The following is a 21899-nucleotide window of genomic DNA, read 5'->3' on the forward strand; positions in this document are numbered from 1 at the left end:
CGCTCAGATCCAAAGCCGCTCGCGTAATGCGCTCCCTCCCTCCGTCCCGTTTTATCGCAAACCGGCGTTTTCCCACAAGACGCGGCGAAACCGGGTGTGACGTCATAGCATCCCACGATGTAGTACAGAAAACAAATATAGTTAAAACTCTTCTAACTTTAACTAGAAAATGAATTACTAAGCGAAAATATTATAAACTAAATAACTGCCATAAAGGCAGCACAATGCTTTTCTTCGAGTGTTTTCCATGTTGATGAGGGTGAGTACAAATGACTGATTTACAATAATTTAATTGTGAAAGTGCGCTTGATTTATCGTACAATTTCATTGGACCTCTGTGAACTACTCATCAATTTTATTGGTCTACTGTTACGAGGCAAAATGTTTACGAGGCGGCATGAAAAAAATCATGTATTAGCCGCTCCGTTTTAAAGGCCGCAAAGTTCAAAGCTGTTCAAAATGTGGGAAAAAAGTAGCGGCTTAAAATCCGGAATCTACGGTATATAAAAAGAGTGCCTCACTGATTTTTTTATGTAAATTCTGCAGGTCAGAATGTAGTCTTTTGTTTGAAATGTAATATTTAATTTTCTTCAGGGAGACTTCCCCACATGCTTTTCAGTTGGATCTATTTTTCAACAACGTAAGCAAACCAAGTGCACCCGTTTTCGACCGATTGGGAAGGTAAGTGTAATTCAAACTCCTTATAATAATCCACTTTATTCTGACTTCTGTTCCCTTCCTTTCTGGTCTTGATGAAGAGTCTTGGCCTGAAAAGTTTACTGTTTATTCTCTTCCATAGCTTGACTTGCTGAGTTCTCTTTCTTTAATTTAAGTTTTCTGCTGGAACTGAATTAAATCGAATCATGTAAACCATTTTATATGTAACAGTAACAGGATCGGTCCGAGTCAGCATGGATTTATGAAGGGAAAATCATACGTGACTAATCTTCTGGAATTTTTTGAGGATGTAACTATGAAAGTGGACAAGGGAGAGCCAGTGGATGTAGTGTACCTGGACTTTAAGCAAGCCCTTGATAAGGTCCCACATAGGAGATTAGTGAGCAAAATTTGAGCACATGGTATTGGGGGTAGGGTACTTACATGGATAGAAAATTGGTTGGCAGACAGGAAACAGAGTAGGGATTAACGGGTCCTTTTCAGAATGGCAGGCAGTGACTAGTGGGGTACCGCAAGGCTCGGTGCTGGGACAGCAGCTATTTACAATATACATTAATGATTTAGATGAAGGGATTAAAAGTAACATCAGCAAATTTGCTGATGACACAAAGCTGGGTGGCAATGAGAAATGTCAGGAGGATGTTATGAGAATGCAGGGTGACTTGGACAGGTTGGGTGAGTGGGCAGATGCAGTTTAATGTGGATAAATGTGAGGTTATCCACTTTGGTGGCAAGAACAGGAAGGCAGATTACTATCTGAACGGTGTCAAGTTAGGAAAAGGGGAAGTACAACGAGATCTAGGTGTCCTTGTTTATCAGTCGCTAAAAGTAAGCACGCAGGTACAGCAGGCAGTGAAGAAAGCTAATGGCATGTTGGCCTTCATAACAAGGGGAGTTGAGTATAGGAGCAAAGAGGTCCTTCTGCAGTTGTACAGGGCCCTGGTGAGACTACACCTGGAGTATTGTGTGCAGTTTTGGTCTCCAAATTTGAGGAAGGACATTCTTGCTATTGAGGGAGTGCAGCGTAGGTTTTAAGAGGTTAATTCCCAGGATAGTGGGACTGTCATATGTTAAAAGATTGGAGTGACTGGGCTTGTATACACTGGAATTTAGAAGGATGAGAGGGGATCTGATTGAAACATATAAGATTTTTAAGGGATTGGACACGCTAGAGGCAGGAAACATGTTCCTGATGTTGGGTGAGTCCAGAACCAGAGGCCGTGGTTTAAGAATAAGGGGTAAGCCATTTAGAACAGAGTTGAGGAAAAACTTTTTCACCCAGAGAGTTGGGGATCTATGGAATGCTCTGCCTCAGAAGGCAGTGGAGGCCAATTCTCTGGATGCTTTCAAGAAAGAGTTAGATAGAGCTCTTAAAGATAGCGGAGTCAAGGGATATGGGGAGAAGGCAGGAATGTTGGGTACTGATTGTGGATGATCAGCCATGATCACATTGAATGGCGGCACTGGCACAAGGGGCCGAATGGCCTACTCCTGCACCTATTGTCTATTTTCTGCTCATAATTTCTCTTAAGCTTTAGAATGTGTTGCATGTGTTTTAAATGACTTGGAGATCTTAGAAAGTGAGGTTCTGCTTCAGCTGCAAAGGCTGAAAGTTAATAAATCTCCAAGGCCAGACAACATTTATCCATGGATATTTAGAGGTGATTACACTGGACAACAAATTTTTTCAAAAGTGTTGCTTCCTCAGAATTTTTTTTTTTGTTTATGATAGACTGCTTGAAGGTGAACACATATAATTTCAGACTACTTATATCATGTAGGAATTTAGAGAAACAACAAATTAACTTTTATTGAATATAATGTGTTTAATTGCATAATGGTGCTGATGCTTTGCAATAGTTCAACTAAGTTAAAAATAGTTTGTTAATGATTTTCATTTGTACTCAGTGTCTGAGGCTTCTTGCTTAAGTATACAACAGTAATTCGCCAGCATTGATGGATTCCAGTTGCTCTGGTACTGTATCTTTTCTCCATGACCGTGATGTCCTGGTGAAACCTTTTCACCATGCTTGTCACTAACAGCACCAAGATTTGTAGAGAAGAAGTCTAAATGGGAATGCAGAAAATGAATCTTTAGTGACATGTTGCGTTTCATGGTTTTATATGCTTGAAGCATGCTTTCAACCAGCTGCATGTAGTTTGGTGAGAATGATGTAGATGCTGAGAAAAATTTCAACAACTTCCTTGAATGCCTTCCATGTGATTTTTCTCCGGTCCCACTAGAAATTCTTCAAATTGCCTGTCATTGATGACCAGTTTGATTTGTGGACCAACAAAAATGCTTTCCTTAAATCTTGGCATCAATTATTCTGGGAAGCATCTGTCTCAAATATCAAAATTCTTCATAGAAATTTTTGTGCCTGGTGATCCTTACAGTTCTGAACCCAATAATTATTACCAAAACCTGTCCTACCATGCAGCAGTTGCGCCGCCTTAAGCACGCCCAAGCATGCCTGAATAAGATCGGAAACTTTCCAGCTTACATTGTAGGCAACATTTTAATTGACTTTAATTATAATAAACATAAGTTTATTTAAAAAATGGTGCGTGATAGGGAAATTTCATGGTGATTTTCATGATCAGTAGTTCAAAGTACATAAGGTACACCTAAAGGTATTCAGGAAGCAAAATCTTTGTTGTCCAGTGTTATATAAACAAACCCCTAACATGTATTTTTCAAAAGTCAGTGAAGACTGGTGAAATCCCTAAGGACTAGAAATTGGCTAATGTTATCCCAGTATATGAGAAGGGTGACTGCACTGATCCTGGTAACTATAGACCAGTCAACTTAACGTGTATCGCAGTCAAAATAATGGAAACATTAATAAAGAATGAGATGGAAAAGCAGCTGATAAGAGCAGGCATGTTAGCAGAAAGCCAGCATGGGTTCAGAAAGGAGAAATCATGTTTTACTAATATGCTGGAGTTCTATGAAGAGGCAACTAAAATTTATAATAATATCATTTTTATCATTAGTCTCTGAGTACTCTGAAACCTGGTCCTTAGTAACTGATTCCAACACTTTCCCAAGCACTGAGGTTAGGCTAACTGGTCGATAATTTCCTTCTTTTTCCTTCATCCCTTCTTAAAGAGCGGAGTGATATTTGAGATCTTGTAGCCCTCTGGGACCATGCCAGAATCAAGTAATTCTTCACAGACCATGAACAAGGCATCCGTTATTTCCTCAGCAACCAGGGATGTAGTCCATCTGGTCCAGGTGACTTTTGCACGTTAAGACGTTTGAGTTTCCCTGGCACTCTTTCCATTGTAGTAGCAATGGCATTCAATCCTGCTCCTTGACCTTACGTACCTCTGGCACACTGCTAGAGTATTCTGCTGTGAAGGCTGATGCAAGGTACCCATTAAGCTCATCTGCCACTTCTTTGTCCCTCATTACTACCTCACCAGCATCATTTTCCAATATCAACGCTTGCCTCCCTTTTACTCTTTATATAACAGAAAAAACTTTTAGTATCCTATTTTATATTATTGGCTTATTTGCCAACATATTTAATCTTTCTCTTTCTTATAGCTTTTTTAGTTGCCATTTGTTGGCTAATCATCTAACTTCCCACTCACTTTTGCTATCTTATATGGCCTTTGCTTGGCTTTTATGTAACCCTTAATGGAAATGTTGTTAGTCATGGTGGTCTACTACTGCCATTTAAAATCTCCTTTTGTGGGACATATCTATCCTGTGCTTTGTGAACTATTCTCAGAAACTTCAGCCATCTCTGCTCTGCCGTTATTCCTACCAATATCCTCCTCTGATCTACTTGGGCAAGCTCCTCTCTCAGGCCTCTGTAATTCCCTTTATTCCATTGCAAAACTGATACACCTGACTTGTGCTTCTCCCTCTCAAGTTGCAGTATGAGTTCAATCATTTTTGGTCAATGTCTCCTATGGGTTCCTTTACATTAAGCTCCCTAATAAGATCTGGGTTATTACACAACACCCAATCTAAGATAGCCTTTCCCTGAGTAAGCTCAAGTACAAGCTGCTCTAAAAGGCCATCTCGTAGGCATTCAACAAATTCTCCCTCTTGTGATCTGACACCAACATGATTTTTGCAATCCCTTTGCATATTGAAGTCCCCATTAGATTTGTGACATTACCCTTATCACATGCCTTTTCCAATTTCCTTTGCAATCTCAATTCCACATCTTGGTTACTATTTGGAGGCCTATATATGATTCCCATAATTTTTTTTTACCCTTGCAGTTTCTTAACTCCACCCACAAAGGTTCAACATTCTCTGACCCTATGTCACCTCTTTCTGGAGATGTATTTCCATCTCTGTTCACTGGATTTTTTTGTTTGCTTTTGCACCATTTACTGTAGACTCTGGAGGATGTTGTTTGTGAAAATCTCAGGAGGTCAGCAGTTCCTAAGATACTCAAACCACCCCATCTGGCACCAACAATCAGTCCACAGTCAAAGTCACTTAGATCACATTTCTCCCCCATTCTTATGTTTGGTCTGAACAACAACTGAACTTCTTGACCATGTCTACAAATTTTTATGATTGAGTTGCTGCCACATGATCGGCTTATTAGATATTTGTGTAAATGAGCTCGTGTACAGGTGTACCTCATAAAGTGGCCATTGAATTAATATGTGTTCTAATGGGCATCTGAAGCATTGTTCTGTGCAAAGAATAAGACTTGCACCCATGCGATGATGCAAAATTATTTTTCATTTTAATCAGGATAATAAGAAAAAAATTGCTGTTAATTGTTTATTTATTTGAGAAAATTTATACTCAGCGATAGAGTGAAATTACAACTACATCTTTAATCTTCCTCAAAAATAGGCTGAGACCTGGAAATTTTTAATAAACATTTACATTACCAGTGTCCAACAGATCGCAAGAAAAATGAGGCACACCATCGTAACGCATCAATTCTGTAACTAGAACAGAGAGATGGAGAGAGTCAATAATTCCCCTTCTTACTTAATTACTTAACTGTTTTTGACTGTTTCTGAGGTTTGTTTCCAATTGTTTCTGATGAATGCCCACTTTATTAAAATGATTTTCTTATATAATTCCCAAACTCTGTATATTTAATAGGAGGTCAAAATGTGTTGAAAGTGTGCAGCTTATTTTAAAACAATGAATCTATTATTCAATATTAAAAGCAACCTGCAGATGCTGGAGGGAATGGTTAGATTGATCTTGAAGTTAGTTAAAAGGTCAGCATAACATCATGGGTCATTGGGCTTGTACTGTGCTGTAATTTTCTATAAAATCAGAAAACAAGACAAAAAGGATTGGGAACACTGCAGCATCTTTGGAAAGAGAAACTGACTTTATGTTTCAGGTGATGTTTCAGCATTTTCGGGTCCTAACACGCTGCATCATTGTGTGATACAGAGCTGTACTGCGGCAGACAGCAAGACTGTACATCGGGTAGTCAAAACTGCCCAACGCATCACCAATACCCACCTACCCGCCATCAGGGAGGAGGCTACGTAGCATCCACACCAGGATCATCAGACTCAAAAATGGTTACTTTCCCTAAGCAGTAAGGCTGATCAACACTTGTGCCCACTAACACACCCCTCCACACCCAAACACCACTACTTGATCATATCCTGTCAGAGTCACCTTATGTACAGGCACTCCTGTACCAAGTGTCACCTTATGGACATACAATCTCTGAGCTATCTATAATCTATGTTACGTATTTATATTTATTGTTTTTTATTATTATGTTATTGTGTTTTTTAAAATCTTGTTTTTTGTGTTGCTTCACATTTGGAGTAACAATTATTTTGTTCTTTATATTTGTGTACTGAAAATGACATTAAACAATCTTGAATCGTGAATTTAATAACCGTTACCTGTTATGATTCGAGGCATTACCTCTGTTTCTCTTTCCACAGATGTTGTTGATCCTGCAGTGTTTCCAGCATTTTCAGTTTTTAAATTGTCTAATTTTCATTTTGTGGTGATGGAATAATTAACAGTGCACATTGTGACAGAGTCAGGGATGGATAAAAAAATTATTCTGCTAATATTGGTGCATCTCTTCAAGTATTCCATTAAAGCTATCACCATATCCCGATGGCCATTCATCAGTAACTGTTGAATTGTGGGCTCACTTGCACAAAATGTGTGGCAGTAATTTCCAAGGAACTGGCAAGTAAATCTGTCCTTTCCTGATCAAAAGTTCAGAAGTAAATTTATTATCAAAGTACATATCTTTCACCATATACAGCCCTGAGATTCATTTTCTTGCGGGCATTCACAGTAAATCCAAAGAAACACAATAAAATCAATGAAAGAGTGTACTCAACAAGGCGGACAACCAATATGCAAAAGACGACAAACTGTACAAATACAAAAAGAAATAAAATAATAATACTAAATAGACAAGTGATAAATATTGAGAATATGAGATGAAGAGTCATTGACAGTTCAGCGAAGTTATCCCCTTTGGTTCAAGAACCTGATGGTTGAGGGATAATAACTGGTCCTGAGACCCTTGTAACTCCTTCCTGATGGCAGCAGTGAGAAAAGAGCGTCACCTGAATGGTTAGGGTCCTTGATGGATGTTGCTTTCCTGTGATAGCACTCCATGTAAACGTGCTCAGTGGTGAGGAGGGGCTTTATCTCTGATGGATTGGGCTGTATCCACCATTTTTTGTGGGACCTTCCATTCAAGGGCATATTTTAGTATTGTCTTCTGCGAGAGGAAGGTATCATTTTCTGGGTTTGGATAAAGGTTTCATCGATTTCATGTTGGAGATAGATAAAGTAAGTTTAAACTTTATTGAGATGATGTATGAATTTTTAAAGTTGGCAGAATTAAAAAGTGATCTGAAGGTGTGTATTATAAAACATCCTATGAAGATTGTGGTGTTCTCCATTTTAGATACATGATTTCATGAAGCAGGGGATTGGTTTAGCTTATTTCAATTTGTTTGCTTTTCTTCCCTCAGCCTTGATTATGATGAAAATGCATCTATAATTTTCAGACCAAACAATAAGGTATGTGTTGCTGGAAAAGCCTGTTTAATTATTATCTTCTTTGCAGTTTAAAAATTAGTTGCTTGTATATGGCTACTTACATACAAATGTATGTTTCCTAACGGTCACAATATGTATATAGTAGTTACAATTGTATAATTCTGGAAAGCTGTGGAAACTTCTCTGTTGCTGCATTATTTGAATAGGGGGTATCTGGTTGGCTGACTCTTGTGTGAAAATCTGAATGGAATGTTTCTTATCTATGGGTATAAAAAGCTAACCACCTGGCAGCACATCTTTTTTTTTGACAATTCCTTCTTTTAACTTACTAGACCTCTTCACTATCAACTTCCAACTTTATTTGTTCCATTATTGCTTAATAATATGATCTTGAAACAACAAGTTTTGTGCCTCTTTCCTGACTTCTGAAAGAATCTTGGATTAAAATCACCAGGGTCTAACAGTGTGTTGACAGTGTATTGTACTTTGAGAAGTACATGCTTTTTACAACGTGTAAAAATGTATTCTTGATTGACCTCCCTTTGCTTTGTCATGGCCTAATTTGGAGTATGGTGTGCAGTTTTAGTCACCTACCTACAGGAAAGATGTCAATAAGATTGAAAGAGTACAGAGAAAATTTACAAGGATGTTGCCAGGACTTGAGGAATTTCAAGGTTTTATATAGTATACATACTTTGATAATAACTTTGCTTTGAACTGAGAACATTGAGGACCTGAGTTATAGGGGAAGGTTGAATATTCACTGGAGTGTAGAAAAATAAGGGGAGATTCAACAGAGGTAAATAAAATTGAGAGGTATAGATAGGGTAAACGCATGCAGGTGTTTTCCGCTGAGATTGGGTGAGGCTAGAACTAGAGGTCATGGGTTAAGTGTGAAAGGTTAAGTGTTTAAGGGGAATTGTGTTCCAATCATCTGTAGGAAGTGCTGGATTATTCACTCAGAGAGTGGTGAGAGTGTGGAATGGGCTGCCAGCAGAAGTGATGGATGTGGGTTTAATTCCAACATTTAAGAGAAATTTGGATAGGTACATGGATGGGAAGAGCATGGTGGGCTATGGTGCAGGTAGTTTGGACTATTTTGGAATGGACTAGATGGACCAAATGGACTTCTACTGGAAGCTCGTTCCACACAGCTACCATTCTCTGAGTAAAGAAGTTCCCTCTCGTGTTACCCTTAAACTTTTGCCCCCTAACTCTCAACTCGTGTCCTCTTGTTTGAATCTCCCCTACTCTCAATGGAAAAAAGCCTGTCCACGTTTGGTGGTATGCATGTGTATGATTGAATGACAATAAATTGGACTTGAACTTTAAAGAAGAAAGAAAAACAGCACTCACACAACAATTTTACATCTTTGTGTCTGCACATTTGGGGGGGATTTGGTGAGTGGCAGGGTGGTAAAGGGGCTTGTTTCTTTTTATTGCTGCTTGTATTGTTCTTCCATGCCTTGTGGGCTTGTTGTGTTGTGCCACAATATGTGGCAACACTTACGGTCAGACCCCTGCACATCCTTGAGTACATTGGTTGTAAATGCAAATGACTCATTTCACTTTGTTTCAGTGTACTTGTGATAAATATCTGAATGTAAGTGGCACAATATTGCAGTAAGCTGTAGGCAGTTCAATGGGCGAGTGATCTTTAGATGAAGATCGCAAGCACTGTTTGAAAACACATGCTGTGATTGGTGGAAGAAGTTATGTGAATTACATAACATTTTGCTGAGACATTGCAGTGCAGAACAGATCATTTAAATTGATTTCACACTTGTTAACCCTATGTGATGTACCACTAGCACTTATGATTGCAAATGAAAGGGATAATGTGTGAGGCGCATTTGATGGTTCTGGACCTGTACTTGCTGCAGTTTAGAAGAATGGGGGGGGGGGGGGTCTCATTGAAACATCGAAAAGCCTAAATAGAATAGACATGGAGAGGTTGCTTCCTGTAGTGGGAGAATCTAAGACCAGAGGGCACAGCCTCAGAATACAAGAACAGAGATGAGGAAGAATTTCTTTAGCCAGAGGGTGATCAGGTCTTTGGATATATTTAAAGTGGTGGTTGATAGGTACTTGATTAGTATTGGTGTCAGGGGTTAACGGGAGAAGACAGGAGAATGATGTTGAGAGGAGTAATAAATCAACCATTATCAACTGCGGAGCAGACTCGATAGACCGAATGGCCTACTTAGATCCAAGGTCTTATGACTTATTAATGAAAATTAGAGATGTGCATTAAAAGCTGCATAAATATATTTGCACAGAACAGCTTTATGTGCACAGTAGCATCATGGTTAGAGCGACAACATTGCAGCTTAGCGCATTGTGGCATTCCGGAGTTTGGAGTCTGCCCTGGTGGTGTCTGTAAAGAGTTTGAACATGCTCCCTGTGAGCACTTGTGTTTTCTCTAGATGCTCTGTTTTCCTCCCACAGTCCTAAGATGTACTGGTTAGTAGGTTAATGGTCATTGTAAATTGTCCTGTGCTTAGGTTCGGGTTAAGTAGGGGGGTTGCTGGGTGGTGTGGCTTGTTGGGTTAGAAGGAACTATTCCATGCTGTGTCTCTAAATAAAACAAAATATCCACACTTTCTAGACAATTGTTTTGTAATTTTCTACAGGAAAAGTACTGTAAATGTTTTTATGATAACGTTCAGCTTCAGGACAGTTTTCCAAATTTTTCTACAACTCAAGTCATTTTATTGAGTCATATATAAGTTTAGATCAGAGGTGTGGTGCAATTTTGCTTGGTCATTACTCATTTGAGTTTGTTTTCAACATTACTTTCTTAATTTGCACAGGTGAATACAGATGGAATTGTTCTGAGAGGTTGGTACAACTGTCTGACCTTGGCGATTTATGGGACTGTAGACCGTGTGATAAGTCATGACCGAGACTCTCCTCCTCCACCTCCACCTCCTCCCCCTCCATCACAGCAGCAGCAGCCACAACAACAGCAACCACAGGCTCAGCAGCAGCAACCACCGCAACAGCAACCGACTCCTAAAAGGAGTGTAAAACATGGTAAGACATGCTTGGAAAGTTTGTCAGGGTGTCTTTTTGTGTTATTTAAAACCTCTGATCCCCATTGGACACTCGGCTCTCACCTGTGGCTCCAAGTAGATGTTTGCATGTGACAGAAACCACTCCCTGATAAGCCACTTTGACAGGTGGGCTGAGTGAGGTAGCCGGCGGACTGTCCTTGCATGTGAAGTCAGCTCCGATGGACTGGGTGGATGAGATCAAATGTAAGATCCAACAGCAAGGAAAGCGATTCTGCAGGGCACCGAGGAGAGTGAGGGGCTTGATAAGGCACTGAGGGTATCATGGTTATCCACTGCAACCAAGGAAGATCCCAGTTTGTGAGACACCTCATACCACTGGACCTAGACTTCCGAAGTCAAGGTCATGGAACTGTACCATGCAATAGCTTTTCACTTTAAAAATTCTTCCACACAGGTTTCATGTCATTAGAAACATGGAAACATAGAAAACCTACAGCACAATACAGGCCCTTTGGCCCACAATGCTGTGCCAAACATGTACTTGCTTTAGAAATTACCTCAGATTACCCATAGCCCTCTATTTTTCTAAGCTCCATGTACCTATCCAGGAATCTCTAAAAAGACCCTATCATATCCGCCTCCACCACTGTCGCCGGCAGCCCATTCCATGCACTCACCAGTCTCTGCATAAAATAACTTACCCCTGACATCTCTGTACCTACTTCCAAGCATCTTAAAACTCTGTCTTCTCGTGTTAGTCATTTCAGCCCTGGGAAAGCCTCTTACTATCTACACGATCAATGTCTCACATCACCTTATACACCTCTATCAAGTCACCTCTCATCCTCCGTCGTTCCAAGGAGAAAAGGCCAAGTTCACTCAACCTATTCTCATAAGGCATGCTTGCCAATCCAGGCAACATCCTTGTAAATCTCCTCTGCACACTTTCTATAGTTTCCACATCCTTTCTGTAGTGAGGTTACTAGAACTGAGCACAGTACTCCAAGTGGGGTCTGACCAGGGTCCTGTGTAGCTGCAACATTACCTCTCGGTTCTTGAACTCAATCCCATGGTTGATGAAGACCAATACACTATATGCCGTCTTAACCACACAGTCAACCTGCGCAGCATCTTTGAGTGTCCTGTGGACTCAGACCCCAAGATCCCTCTGGTCCTCCACACAGCCAAGAGTCTTACCATTAATACCATATTCTGCCATTATATTTGACCTACCAAAATGAACCCTTCTCACTAATCTGGGTTGAACTCCGTCTGCCACTTCTCAGCCCAGTTTTGCATCCTATCGATGTCCCACTATAACCTTTGACAGCCCTCCACACTATCCACAACACCCCAGCTTTTGTGTCATCAGCAAATTTATTAACCCATCCCTGCACTTCCTCATCCAGGTCATTTATAAAATTCATGAAGAGAAGGGGGTCCCAGAACAGATCCCTAAGGCACGCCACTGGTCACCAACCTCCATGCAGAATATGACCCATGTACAACCACTCTTTGCCTTCTTATGTGCAAGCCAGTTCTGGATCCACAAAGCATTGTCGTATTCAACAGACAACCAACAAAGCTTGATTATTCTGTTGAAAAATAAGTGTTTAGATATGCTGCGTGCTGTGGTATTGAGGCATTCAGATTCGGATTTACTTAATCTGAACCTGATGAAGGGTCTCGGCCCGAATCGTCAATTGTACTCTTTTTCATAGATGCTGCCTGGTCTGCTGAGTTTCTCCAGCATTTTGTGTGTGTTGCTTTGGACTTTCTTGTGTTTGTGTAAACAATATGTCTTTGGACTGTGGGAGGAAACCAAAATATCCGGAGGAAGTCCACGTCATCACGGTGAGGACGTACAGACTTCTTACTGGCAGCAGCGGGAGTTGAACTTGGGTCACTGGTGACGTACCAGTTCTTCTCTGACCTAGGAATCACTGGTTTCTTTAGTCCCTGTCGACCGGACCTCTGGATCACTGACCTTCAACCATGGAGCGTTCCAACCTGAACTCTGAACACTGGCTCCTGCCCCTGACCTCCAGCCTGGCTACACAAGTTGATAGTAGGGTGGTTCAGAAGGCATATGGCATGCTTTATTAGTCAATGCATTGAGTTCAAAAGTCAGGAAGCTATGCTGCAGCTTTATAAAATTCTAGTTGGGCTGCGTCTGGAGCATTACATTACCATGTGTCTTTGTAATATGGGAGGAAACTGGAGCAGCTGGAGAAAACCCATGCGATTACAGGGAGAACACCCAAACTCCTTTCAGGCAGAGGCAGAACTGAAACCAGGTTGCTGGTGCTGTAGTAGCATTGGGCTAACTGCTATGCTGCTGTGTCGCTTCTTAATGTGCTTGTAGTGCTCTCCTTGTGCGTGAAGTACGAATTACACAATTCAGCACTCACATATACAACTCAATTAGAGTAAAACAGAGAGAACCAGAAAATTGCTGTAAGTGTTTAAAGCAGCAAATAGAATAATGCAGAATGTTACACGTTCAAAAAAATTTGGAATATATGAAACTAGCCAAATATTATACACACCACGATTAGGCAAAGTTTCTAAGTATGCAGGAAGTTTAATATCATGTAGGTGTTCCTTAAATTACTAAGACTGGTCAAACGCTTAACATCATTTGTCGTGTGTATTGACATGGGCGATCAATACGGAGCAGACTCGATGGGCCAAGTGGCCTAATTCTGCTCCTTATATGGTTTTATCCTTGACTGTGATCTTTCTTGGCAAATCTTTCTACAGAATTGGTTTGCTATTGCCATTAGTGGTCAAACACTAATCAAAGATGTTAACTCAAAATATTGCTCAGATAGCGTTCTCCCCTTTGTGAACTAAAACAACACATAGATGATGATATCAGTGGCACATACAGAAGAAGGAAACACAGGATTATGAATATTTACATCAGTCTGACTGAAAAACACCACTAAAATCAAAATGGCTGCTCTCCTGATGAGGTCCAACTGAATTTCAAAATAAAAGTCGGCAGGGCTATATTTCGAAAATAAAAGCCTGAACAATGTATACTATTTACTATACATTGATTAATGCTTTTTCTTTTTTCTTTTGTATATTCTTTTAGATTGGGACAAGGAGGATCAATACAATGAAAATCCCCCAAGACCACAGCCAAGGGGACCACGAACACCTCCAGGTCCCCCTCCACCCGATGATGATGAAGAAGAAGCATTACCTCAGACTGGTAAAGCAAAATAATTCAGTACTGGTACTAAAATTCAATTCCCAATCCAAAATGTTCTGACATAAAGTGTTGCTAATATCCTTTGAGAAAATATATTACCTAAGAAAAGATGTGTTGGCATTGGTGAGAACCATGAGGAGGTTCATGAGAATGATTCCCGGAATGAAAGGGTTAACATATGAGGAGTATATGATGGGTTTGGGCCTGTACTCGCTGAAGTTTAGAAGAATAAGTGGAGATCTCATTGAATATTGAAAGGCCTTGATAGTGTGGATGTAGAGGTGATGTTTCCAAGAGTGGGAGAGTCTAGGACCAGAAGGCACAGCTTTAGAAAAGAGGGATGTCAATTTACATAGAAACAAAAAAAAGCCTACAGCACAATACAGGTCCTTCGGCCCACAAAGCTGTGCCGGACATACCCTTACCTTAGAACTACCTCGGCTTACCCATAGTCCTCTATTTTTCTAAGCTCCATGTATCCATCTAGGAGTCTCTTAAAAGACCCTATTGTTTCCGCCTCCGCCACTGCTGCCAGCAACCTATTCCACACACTCACCACTCTCTGTATAAAAACTTACCCCTGACATCTCCTCTGTACCTACTTCCAAGCACCTTAAAGCTATGCCCTCTCATGCTAGCCATGTCAGCCCTGGGAAAATGCCTCTGGCTATCCACACGATCAATGCCTCTCATCATCTTGTACACCTCTATCAGGTCACCTCTCATCCTCCGTCGCTCCAAGGAGAAAAGGCCGAGTTCACTCAACCTATTCTCATAAGGCGTGCTCCCCAATCTAGGCAACATCCACAAAGCAATGTCCCGTTGGATCCCATGCCTCTTTACTTTCTCAGTAAGCCTTGCATGGGGTACCTTATCAAATGTCTTGCTAAAATCCATATACACTACATCCACTGTTCTTCCTTCGTCAATGTGCTTAGTCACATCCTCAAAAAATTCAATCAGGCTCATAAGGCACGACCTGCCTTTGACAAAGCCATGCTGACTATTCCTAATCATATTATGTCTTTCCAAATGTTCATAAATCCTGCCTCTCAGGATGTTCTCCATCAACTTACCAACCACTGAAGTAAGACTCACTGGTCTGTAATTTCCTGGGCTATCTCTACTCCCTTTCTTGAAGAATGGAACAACATCCATAACCCTCCAATCCTCTGGAACCTTTCCTGTCCTCATTGATGATGCAAAGATCATCGCCAGAGGCTCAGCAATCTCCTCCCTTGTTTCCCACAGTAGCCTGGGGTTCATCTGTCCGGTCCTGGTGTCTTGTCCAACTTGATGCTTTCCAAAAGCTCTAACACATCCTCTTCCTTAATATCTACGTGCTCAAGTTTTTCAGTCCGCTGCAAGTCATCTCTACAGTAGCTAAGATCCTTTTCTGTAGTGAATAATGAAGCAAAGTACTCATTAAGTACCTCTGCCATCTCCTCTCGTTCCGTACTCACTTTTCCACTGTCACGCTTGATTGATCCTATTCTCTCATGTCTTATCCTCTTGCTCTTCACATAATTGTAGAATGCCTTGGGCTTTTCTTTAATCCTGCTTGCCAAGGCCTTCTCATGACCCCTTCTGGCTCTCCTAATTTCATTCTTAAGCTCCTTCCTGCTAGCTTTATAATCTTCTAGATCTCTAGCATTACCTGTGTTTTTGAACCTTTCGTAAGCTCTCCTTTTCTTCTTGACTAGATTTACAACAGCCTTTGTACACCACAATTCCTGTACCCTACCATCCTTTCCCTGTCTCATTGGAACATATCTACACAGAACCCCACGCAAATACCCCCTGAACATTTGCCACATTTCTTCCGTACGTTTCCCTGAGAACATCTGTTTCCAAGTTCCTGTCTGTTAGCTTCATATTTTTCCTTACTCCAGTTAAGCGTTTCCCTAACTTGTCTGTTCCTATCCCTCTGCAATACTATGGTAAAGGAGATAGAATTTACTGAGTTAAGTATTGTATGTAATTAGTTTTGCTACAACAAGTGTATGGGACATTGGAAAAAAAGTTGAATTTCCCCATGGGGATGAATAAAGTATCTATCTATCTATCTATCTATCTATCTATCTCCAAAATGCTCTCCCATTGAGAGACCTGACACCTGACTAGTGGAGGAAAATGGTGTAGAGGCAAAAAATCAGTCATAATCCTATGATCAGTGGAACAGGGTTTGAAGGGGTCCAGAAGTCCGTCTCCCATTTCTGTTTCTTATATTGTCACCTGTAGACATACTTAAAGGGAATGGTTTGTGCAACAGAAAGTAATTTGTTTTATTCTCTGAGGGCACAAAACAATGAATAATATCCAGGGATTTCATTGTTCAATAACTATTCTCAGAGAAAGCTTATTCACTCTGAATCATTGAGACCCAAACTAGAAGTCGTGGGTTAAGGGTGAAAGATCAAATATTTAAGAGGAACCTAAGGGGAAACTTCACTCAGGGTGGAGCGAGCTGCCAGTGGAAGTGGCGGATGTGGGTTTGATTTCAACATTTAGATTGGTACACAGACAGGAGGGGTGTTGAGAGCTCTGGTCCAGATGTGGGCCAGTGAGTCGAGGCAAAATAACAGTATGGCACAGACTAGATGGGTGGAAAGGCCTGTTCTGTGGTGTATTGTTATATGATGCTATAATAATGTTGTTGATTTTATATGCACTATTGAAATTAAGATCAAAGTTTAAGGTGATCGATCTAATTTATTGTTTCAGAAGGTGCGGAAAAAGTGGATGAAAGTGAGCCCAGAGAGGATTACTTTGAACCCATTTCTCCAGATCGTTCTTCCAATCAGCAAGAGGCACAGTTTTCTGATGGTGAGGAAGAGGTAGAACCGCCAGAGGAGGAAGATGAAGAGGAGGAGGAGGAAGATGCAGCAGCAGAGGGGGAGGACGAAGATGAGCGTACTGTGGAGAGTGCTGAAGAAGAAGAGGATGTAGAGGAAGAAGCGGAAGTTGATGGTATGTGAATTCTTCATTTAAAAAAAAAACAAGTTCCACATTCAAAAGGAAAAATTGGGTATGTTATTGTGAAATAAAGTCAGCATCTGAGCAAATTGAAGAAAATGAGGGAAACTGAGGTGCAGTACTTGATTTGTCAGCTAGCTATGAGAGCATTGGAAGTGCAAAATAACAGTGTGTTTTGTACCTCAGCTTTCTTCTTAAGCCCATCACCCCTACTGGGGCATAGGTCGTTAACAGCAGCTCAGCAGAGTCCTCTGTCCTGGGCTGAAAGTTAATCGGCCCTGTGGCTTCCCCTTTCACCGCACGACATCATATGTCTTCAGAGTGAACATCCTTCCTCTCCCAGGGGTGAGGTCTTTGGAGCTTCTCTTGGCATTTATGCAGCTCTGGGTTTTTACAGGATAGGGTTGCAAGCTGCATGCGCAACCCTCCTCCTTTCACAGCTGAGCTCTCCATGACAGAGTTGTACCTCAGCTTTACTGTGAATAAATTCATAAACCCTTTGCAGTTCATACTAAACTGCAGAGGTCACAATATTATAAACATGGTTCCTTGAATATGCTGTACTTATTATTAAAAGGCCAGTCCAAGGCCCTGCCAGGGATGGTGGTAGAGGCAGAATCATTTGGGACATTTAATTTATTTAGAAATACAGCGTGGAATAGGCTCTTCCGGCCCAATGAGCCACACAAAGGGCCTGCACTGTCGTATAATGTTCTGTGTTCCAAAGCAGTTTCCCAAATCTTTTTATGCTGTGAACTGATACCATTAACTGAGGTGTCCATAGACCCCAGGATGGGAACCCCTGTTCTAAAGGATAACTTGAAAACGATAATTTGGCATTACTTCCTCTACTCTGTTTTCATTTGTCCACTCTTATGAGATACTGTGGAAGTTGCTGCTTAGCTCTCCCCAGCCCAGAGATCTCTTTATTGTACAAACTTGAGTTCAAAGGTCAGGAAGTTAAGTTACAGCTCTATAAAACTAGTTGGGCTGCATCAGGAGTATTGCATACGGTCTGGTCACCGCATTATAGGAAGAACATGGAGGCTTTGGAGAGGGTGCAGAAGAGGCTTACCAGGATGCTGCCTGGTTTAGAGAGCATGTTAAAAGACAAAAAGATGTTAGTTAAAAGCAAGGTTAAATAAATAGGATGGGAATCTACATTGGGAATTTAAAAAAATTCGAAGAAGCTTGTGTTCTGTGTTGTTCTGCTAAGCATTGTGGGCATATTAGTCTGGCACTGGAATGTGTGGCAACACTTGCAGGCTGTCCCCAGCGCAAGCTTGGAGTGTTGGTTGTGAATGTGTACAACATGTTTCACAATACTTTTGATAAATAAATCTGAATCTGACAATTTTATGTCGGTAGCACTTTGCATTACATAATAGACTACCCAATTGTTCTAGCATTATCAGTCCTCCCATCTGAACATCTGCAAGTACATATCCCTCTGTACCTACAAAGAGATGTCCACTGCCAGTCTGTTAAATTTAAACAATCTTCCTCAAAAGATAATTGTTGGGTCAGCTTTTTTGAAATACGCTCCTAGACTGGAATTCACCACCTAAAACTGTAAGAGATGCAGATTTGGTTGACACTTTTAAATGCCAGTTCAAAACCTATTTATTTAACCTTGCTTTGAATTAGCATCTTTGTGCCATTTCATCTTTGCAACCTATCCCAGCAAGGCTGTACAATGGGTAGTGAAAACTGCCCAATGCAACATCAGCATCAGCCTACCCGCCACCAAGGAATCACTGAATGGTGAAAGGCCTCGATAGAGTGGATGTGGAGAGGATGTTTCCAATGGTGGGAGAGTCTCAGATCAGAAGATGCAGCCTCAGAATAGAGAGGCATACTTTAGAACAAAGATGAGGTGAAGGCTGTGGAGCCAAGTCTTTATGTATGTTTAAGACAGAGCTTATTAGATTCTCGATTGGCCAGCACACAAAAGGATTGGAGCTGAGAGGAAAATTGGATCAGCCATGATGAAATGGCGGAGCAAACACAATAGGCCAAATGGACTAATTCTGCTGCTATATCTTATGGTCTTATATATAACGAAAGGTGCCGGAAAAGGGCCAATAACATTATGAAAGATTCCACCTACCTTGCTTATGAACTGTTTGTCTCACTCCCATCAGGGACCTCAACATTCAAAAGCAGCTACTTTCCCCAAGCAGTGAGTCTGTCAGCACCTCCACCCACTAACTCACCCCTCCACAGTGCAGTGATGGAGGCTACTTCAGTAGATATATTTAAGACAAGGTTGGACAGATTTTTGCATAGTAGGGTGATTAAGTGTTATGGGGAAAAGGCAGATAGGTGGAGATGAGTCCATGGCCAGATCAGCCATGATATCTTATTAAATGGCAGAGCAGACTTGATGGGCTAGATGTCCTACTCCTGCTCCTATTTCTTATGTTCTTGTGTACTGCTTCAAAATAACAAATTTCATGGCATATGTCAGTTATGGTAAATCTGATTCTGAAAAACGGTGTAATCGTTTCTGATTTTTATCTTGTAGAAGATGACGGGTATGAACAAATATCCAGTGATGAAGATGGAATTGCAGATCTGGAACGTGAAAATTATAAACTGGGTTTTGACCTCGACTATTCTGTCGAAGACCTGACATCTGTGCCTCCCTTGGCGTATGACTCATATGACCGAGAGATAGGACCTCTTTTGTACTTTAATCCTCCCTATAGGACTAAATATGAGAATGAAGTGGTTAGATTAAAGGAACTTGATCTAGAGAAGGCAAGTGTGGGGAATATAGATGCTGCAGTTAAGTTAAAGGAGCTTCTTGAACTCTACAAAGATGATAGAGGTGCCAAATGGGTAATGGCATTGGAAGAGATACCGAGTTTACTGGTTAAAGGTTTGAGTTATATTCAGATATTTGAAAGTGACCAGGACTATCTCAAACAACTTGTAGACTGTACTATGGATGCTTTAAGCCTTCCCACAGCTGTAACACAGCCCATAGCTTTGAACGTAAGACAGCTGAAGGCTGGGACAAAACTTGTTTCATCTTTAGCTGAATGTGGTTCTGAAGGCGTTTCGGCCCTTTCAGAGGCAGGTATTATTGATAGACTCTTTGTTCTGCTGTTTGCAGAACACATGTCATCTTCGTTGAAGCTAAACACACTCAAAGCTTTGGACAGTGTCATTAGTATTACAGAAGGCATGGAAGAATTCTTGAATCCCAAAGTAAGCGAGCAAGGAAAGAGTGGATATCAAAGATTAATGGAGCTAATTTTGACTGACCAGACCGTGAGAGTTGTGACTGCTGGCAGTGCTATCGTTCAGAAATGCCATTTCTACGAAATATTATCAGATCTCGAAAAGACGGCAGCCCACATTGCAGAGAGTACTCCTGTCCCATCAAATATAAACGAGGCAGATCATGATATTGGACGAGAAAAAACGAGTAAAGATAACGACGAAGGGGATCTTGAGACTCCCACGGATTTGGACCATTTGTTGGAAGCTTCCAATATTAGTGAGGTGGAAATGGAAAAACTTGTAAGCATTCTTGATGAACTTCTGCACTTGTTGGAGGCTGCACCTTACTCTATGATACAACCACCTGTTAAGTCATTTCCTACAGCAGCTCGAATCACAGGTCCCCCAGAAAGGGATGATCCTGCACCTGCTTTGTTCAGGTGAGTCTGTGAATGTGTATTTTGATTTTAATTTAATCAGTCATTATTCAGGATAATTGCCTTTGAGAAGAGTGTGGTGAAATATCCGTTTGAACTACAGTACTTTAATTCACCCGCTGTCTGTAAGGAGTTTGTATGTTCTCCCCGTGACTGTATGGGTTTCCTCCTGGTGCTCTGGTTTCCTCCCACAGTCCCAAGACGTAAGGGTTAAGGTTAGTAAAGCTGTGGGCATCTTATGTTGGTGCTGGAAGTGTGGTGGTACTTGCAGGGTGTCCCCAGTACAGTCTTCACTGATTTGATTTGATGAAAGCAACACATGTCACAGTACCTTAACATTTAGTACTTTGCTTTACAGTGCCAGCTTTAAGATTGGGGTTCAATTTTTGTCTTTGTTTGGAGTTTGTTACTTTCTCCTGTGACCGTGTTGGTTTCCTTTGGGTGCTCCAATATTCAAATGAGTCAAATTTATGGATTTTAAAAAAAGGGTTGGGTGGTCAGGGTCAAATGTGGATGTTGTGTCCAAGCTGTCTAGATATGTAAGCCAGGACAGAATGATATGGAGAGCAAGCAAGCTCTCCCTCTCCACATATCTGATGAATTCAAAGGAACGGCAGAGACAGATTGACACCAGTGGCATTGCAGAAGTTGCCAGTCAACATTGAACTCAACTTAGGAATCCCTTATGGACTGTAGTTCTGGATTTTTCCTTGGTTTACTTCTGAAGTCTTCCCCATGGGTAGCAGCGGAGGTTTGAGATCAGAGTTTTCCTTCTCTTTGATGAGCTGCCAACCAAGGCTGAGGAACCTCACCTGCCTGAAGCTACTGGTTTTAAGGTGCCAGTAACTTACCATTGCCCTTTATTTATTGATTGATTGATTGAGATGCTGCACGGAACAGGCCCTTCTGGCCCTTTGAGTGGCAGCCCAGCAACTCCCAATTTAACCCTAGCCTAATCATGGGACATTTTACGGTGACCAGTTAACCTACTACTGGTATGTCTTCAGGTTGTGGGAGGAAACTGAAGCACTGGGAGGAAACCCATGCAGTTACAAGGAAAACGGAGGAACTCCTCACAGACAGCAGTGGGTGGCTGTTACAGTAAAGTGTCGTGCTAACCACTGTGCTGTAATGCTGCCCCTCCTTTCAGTAAAAACAGTTCCGCTGGACTTTGTAGCTAAGCCACACATGAAGGCCATGGGCTGGATAGTTGTCAAAGACTATTTGAGATGCCTGCCATTGGAAACTTTTAATAGATAGTGGGAGCTTATCATCACTACCACCCCTGGCTATGACATCCTAAGCTCCCTTGCCAATCACAGAGTCAGAGTTGTAAAGCATTG

At 41.2% G+C, this 21899-nt stretch overlaps 1 protein-coding gene across 3 annotated transcripts in view; it reads left to right on the top strand.

Annotated features, from left to right (window-relative positions):
* Window positions 1-21899, top strand: part of virma (vir like m6A methyltransferase associated) — a 104780-nt gene that overhangs the window by 15745 nt on the left and 67136 nt on the right. For 2 of the 3 annotated variants that reach the window (XM_073026185.1, XM_073026351.1), the window contains exons 3-8: window positions 595-681; window positions 7645-7693; window positions 10486-10708; window positions 13793-13912; window positions 16637-16882; window positions 19416-20559. In XM_073026185.1, the coding sequence (XP_072882286.1) occupies window positions 595-681; window positions 7645-7693; window positions 10486-10708; window positions 13793-13912; window positions 16637-16882; window positions 19416-20559 (1869 nt within the window). The remainder of the gene's footprint in view (window positions 1-594; window positions 682-7644; window positions 7694-10485; window positions 10709-13792; window positions 13913-16636; window positions 16883-19415; window positions 20560-21899) is intronic. The other variant, XM_073026264.1, reaches the window with a different exon arrangement.

The sequence above is a fragment of the Hemitrygon akajei genome, chromosome 1 (assembly GCF_048418815.1).
Source record: "Hemitrygon akajei chromosome 1, sHemAka1.3, whole genome shotgun sequence".
Classification (NCBI taxonomy): Eukaryota; Metazoa; Chordata; class Chondrichthyes; order Myliobatiformes; family Dasyatidae; genus Hemitrygon; species Hemitrygon akajei.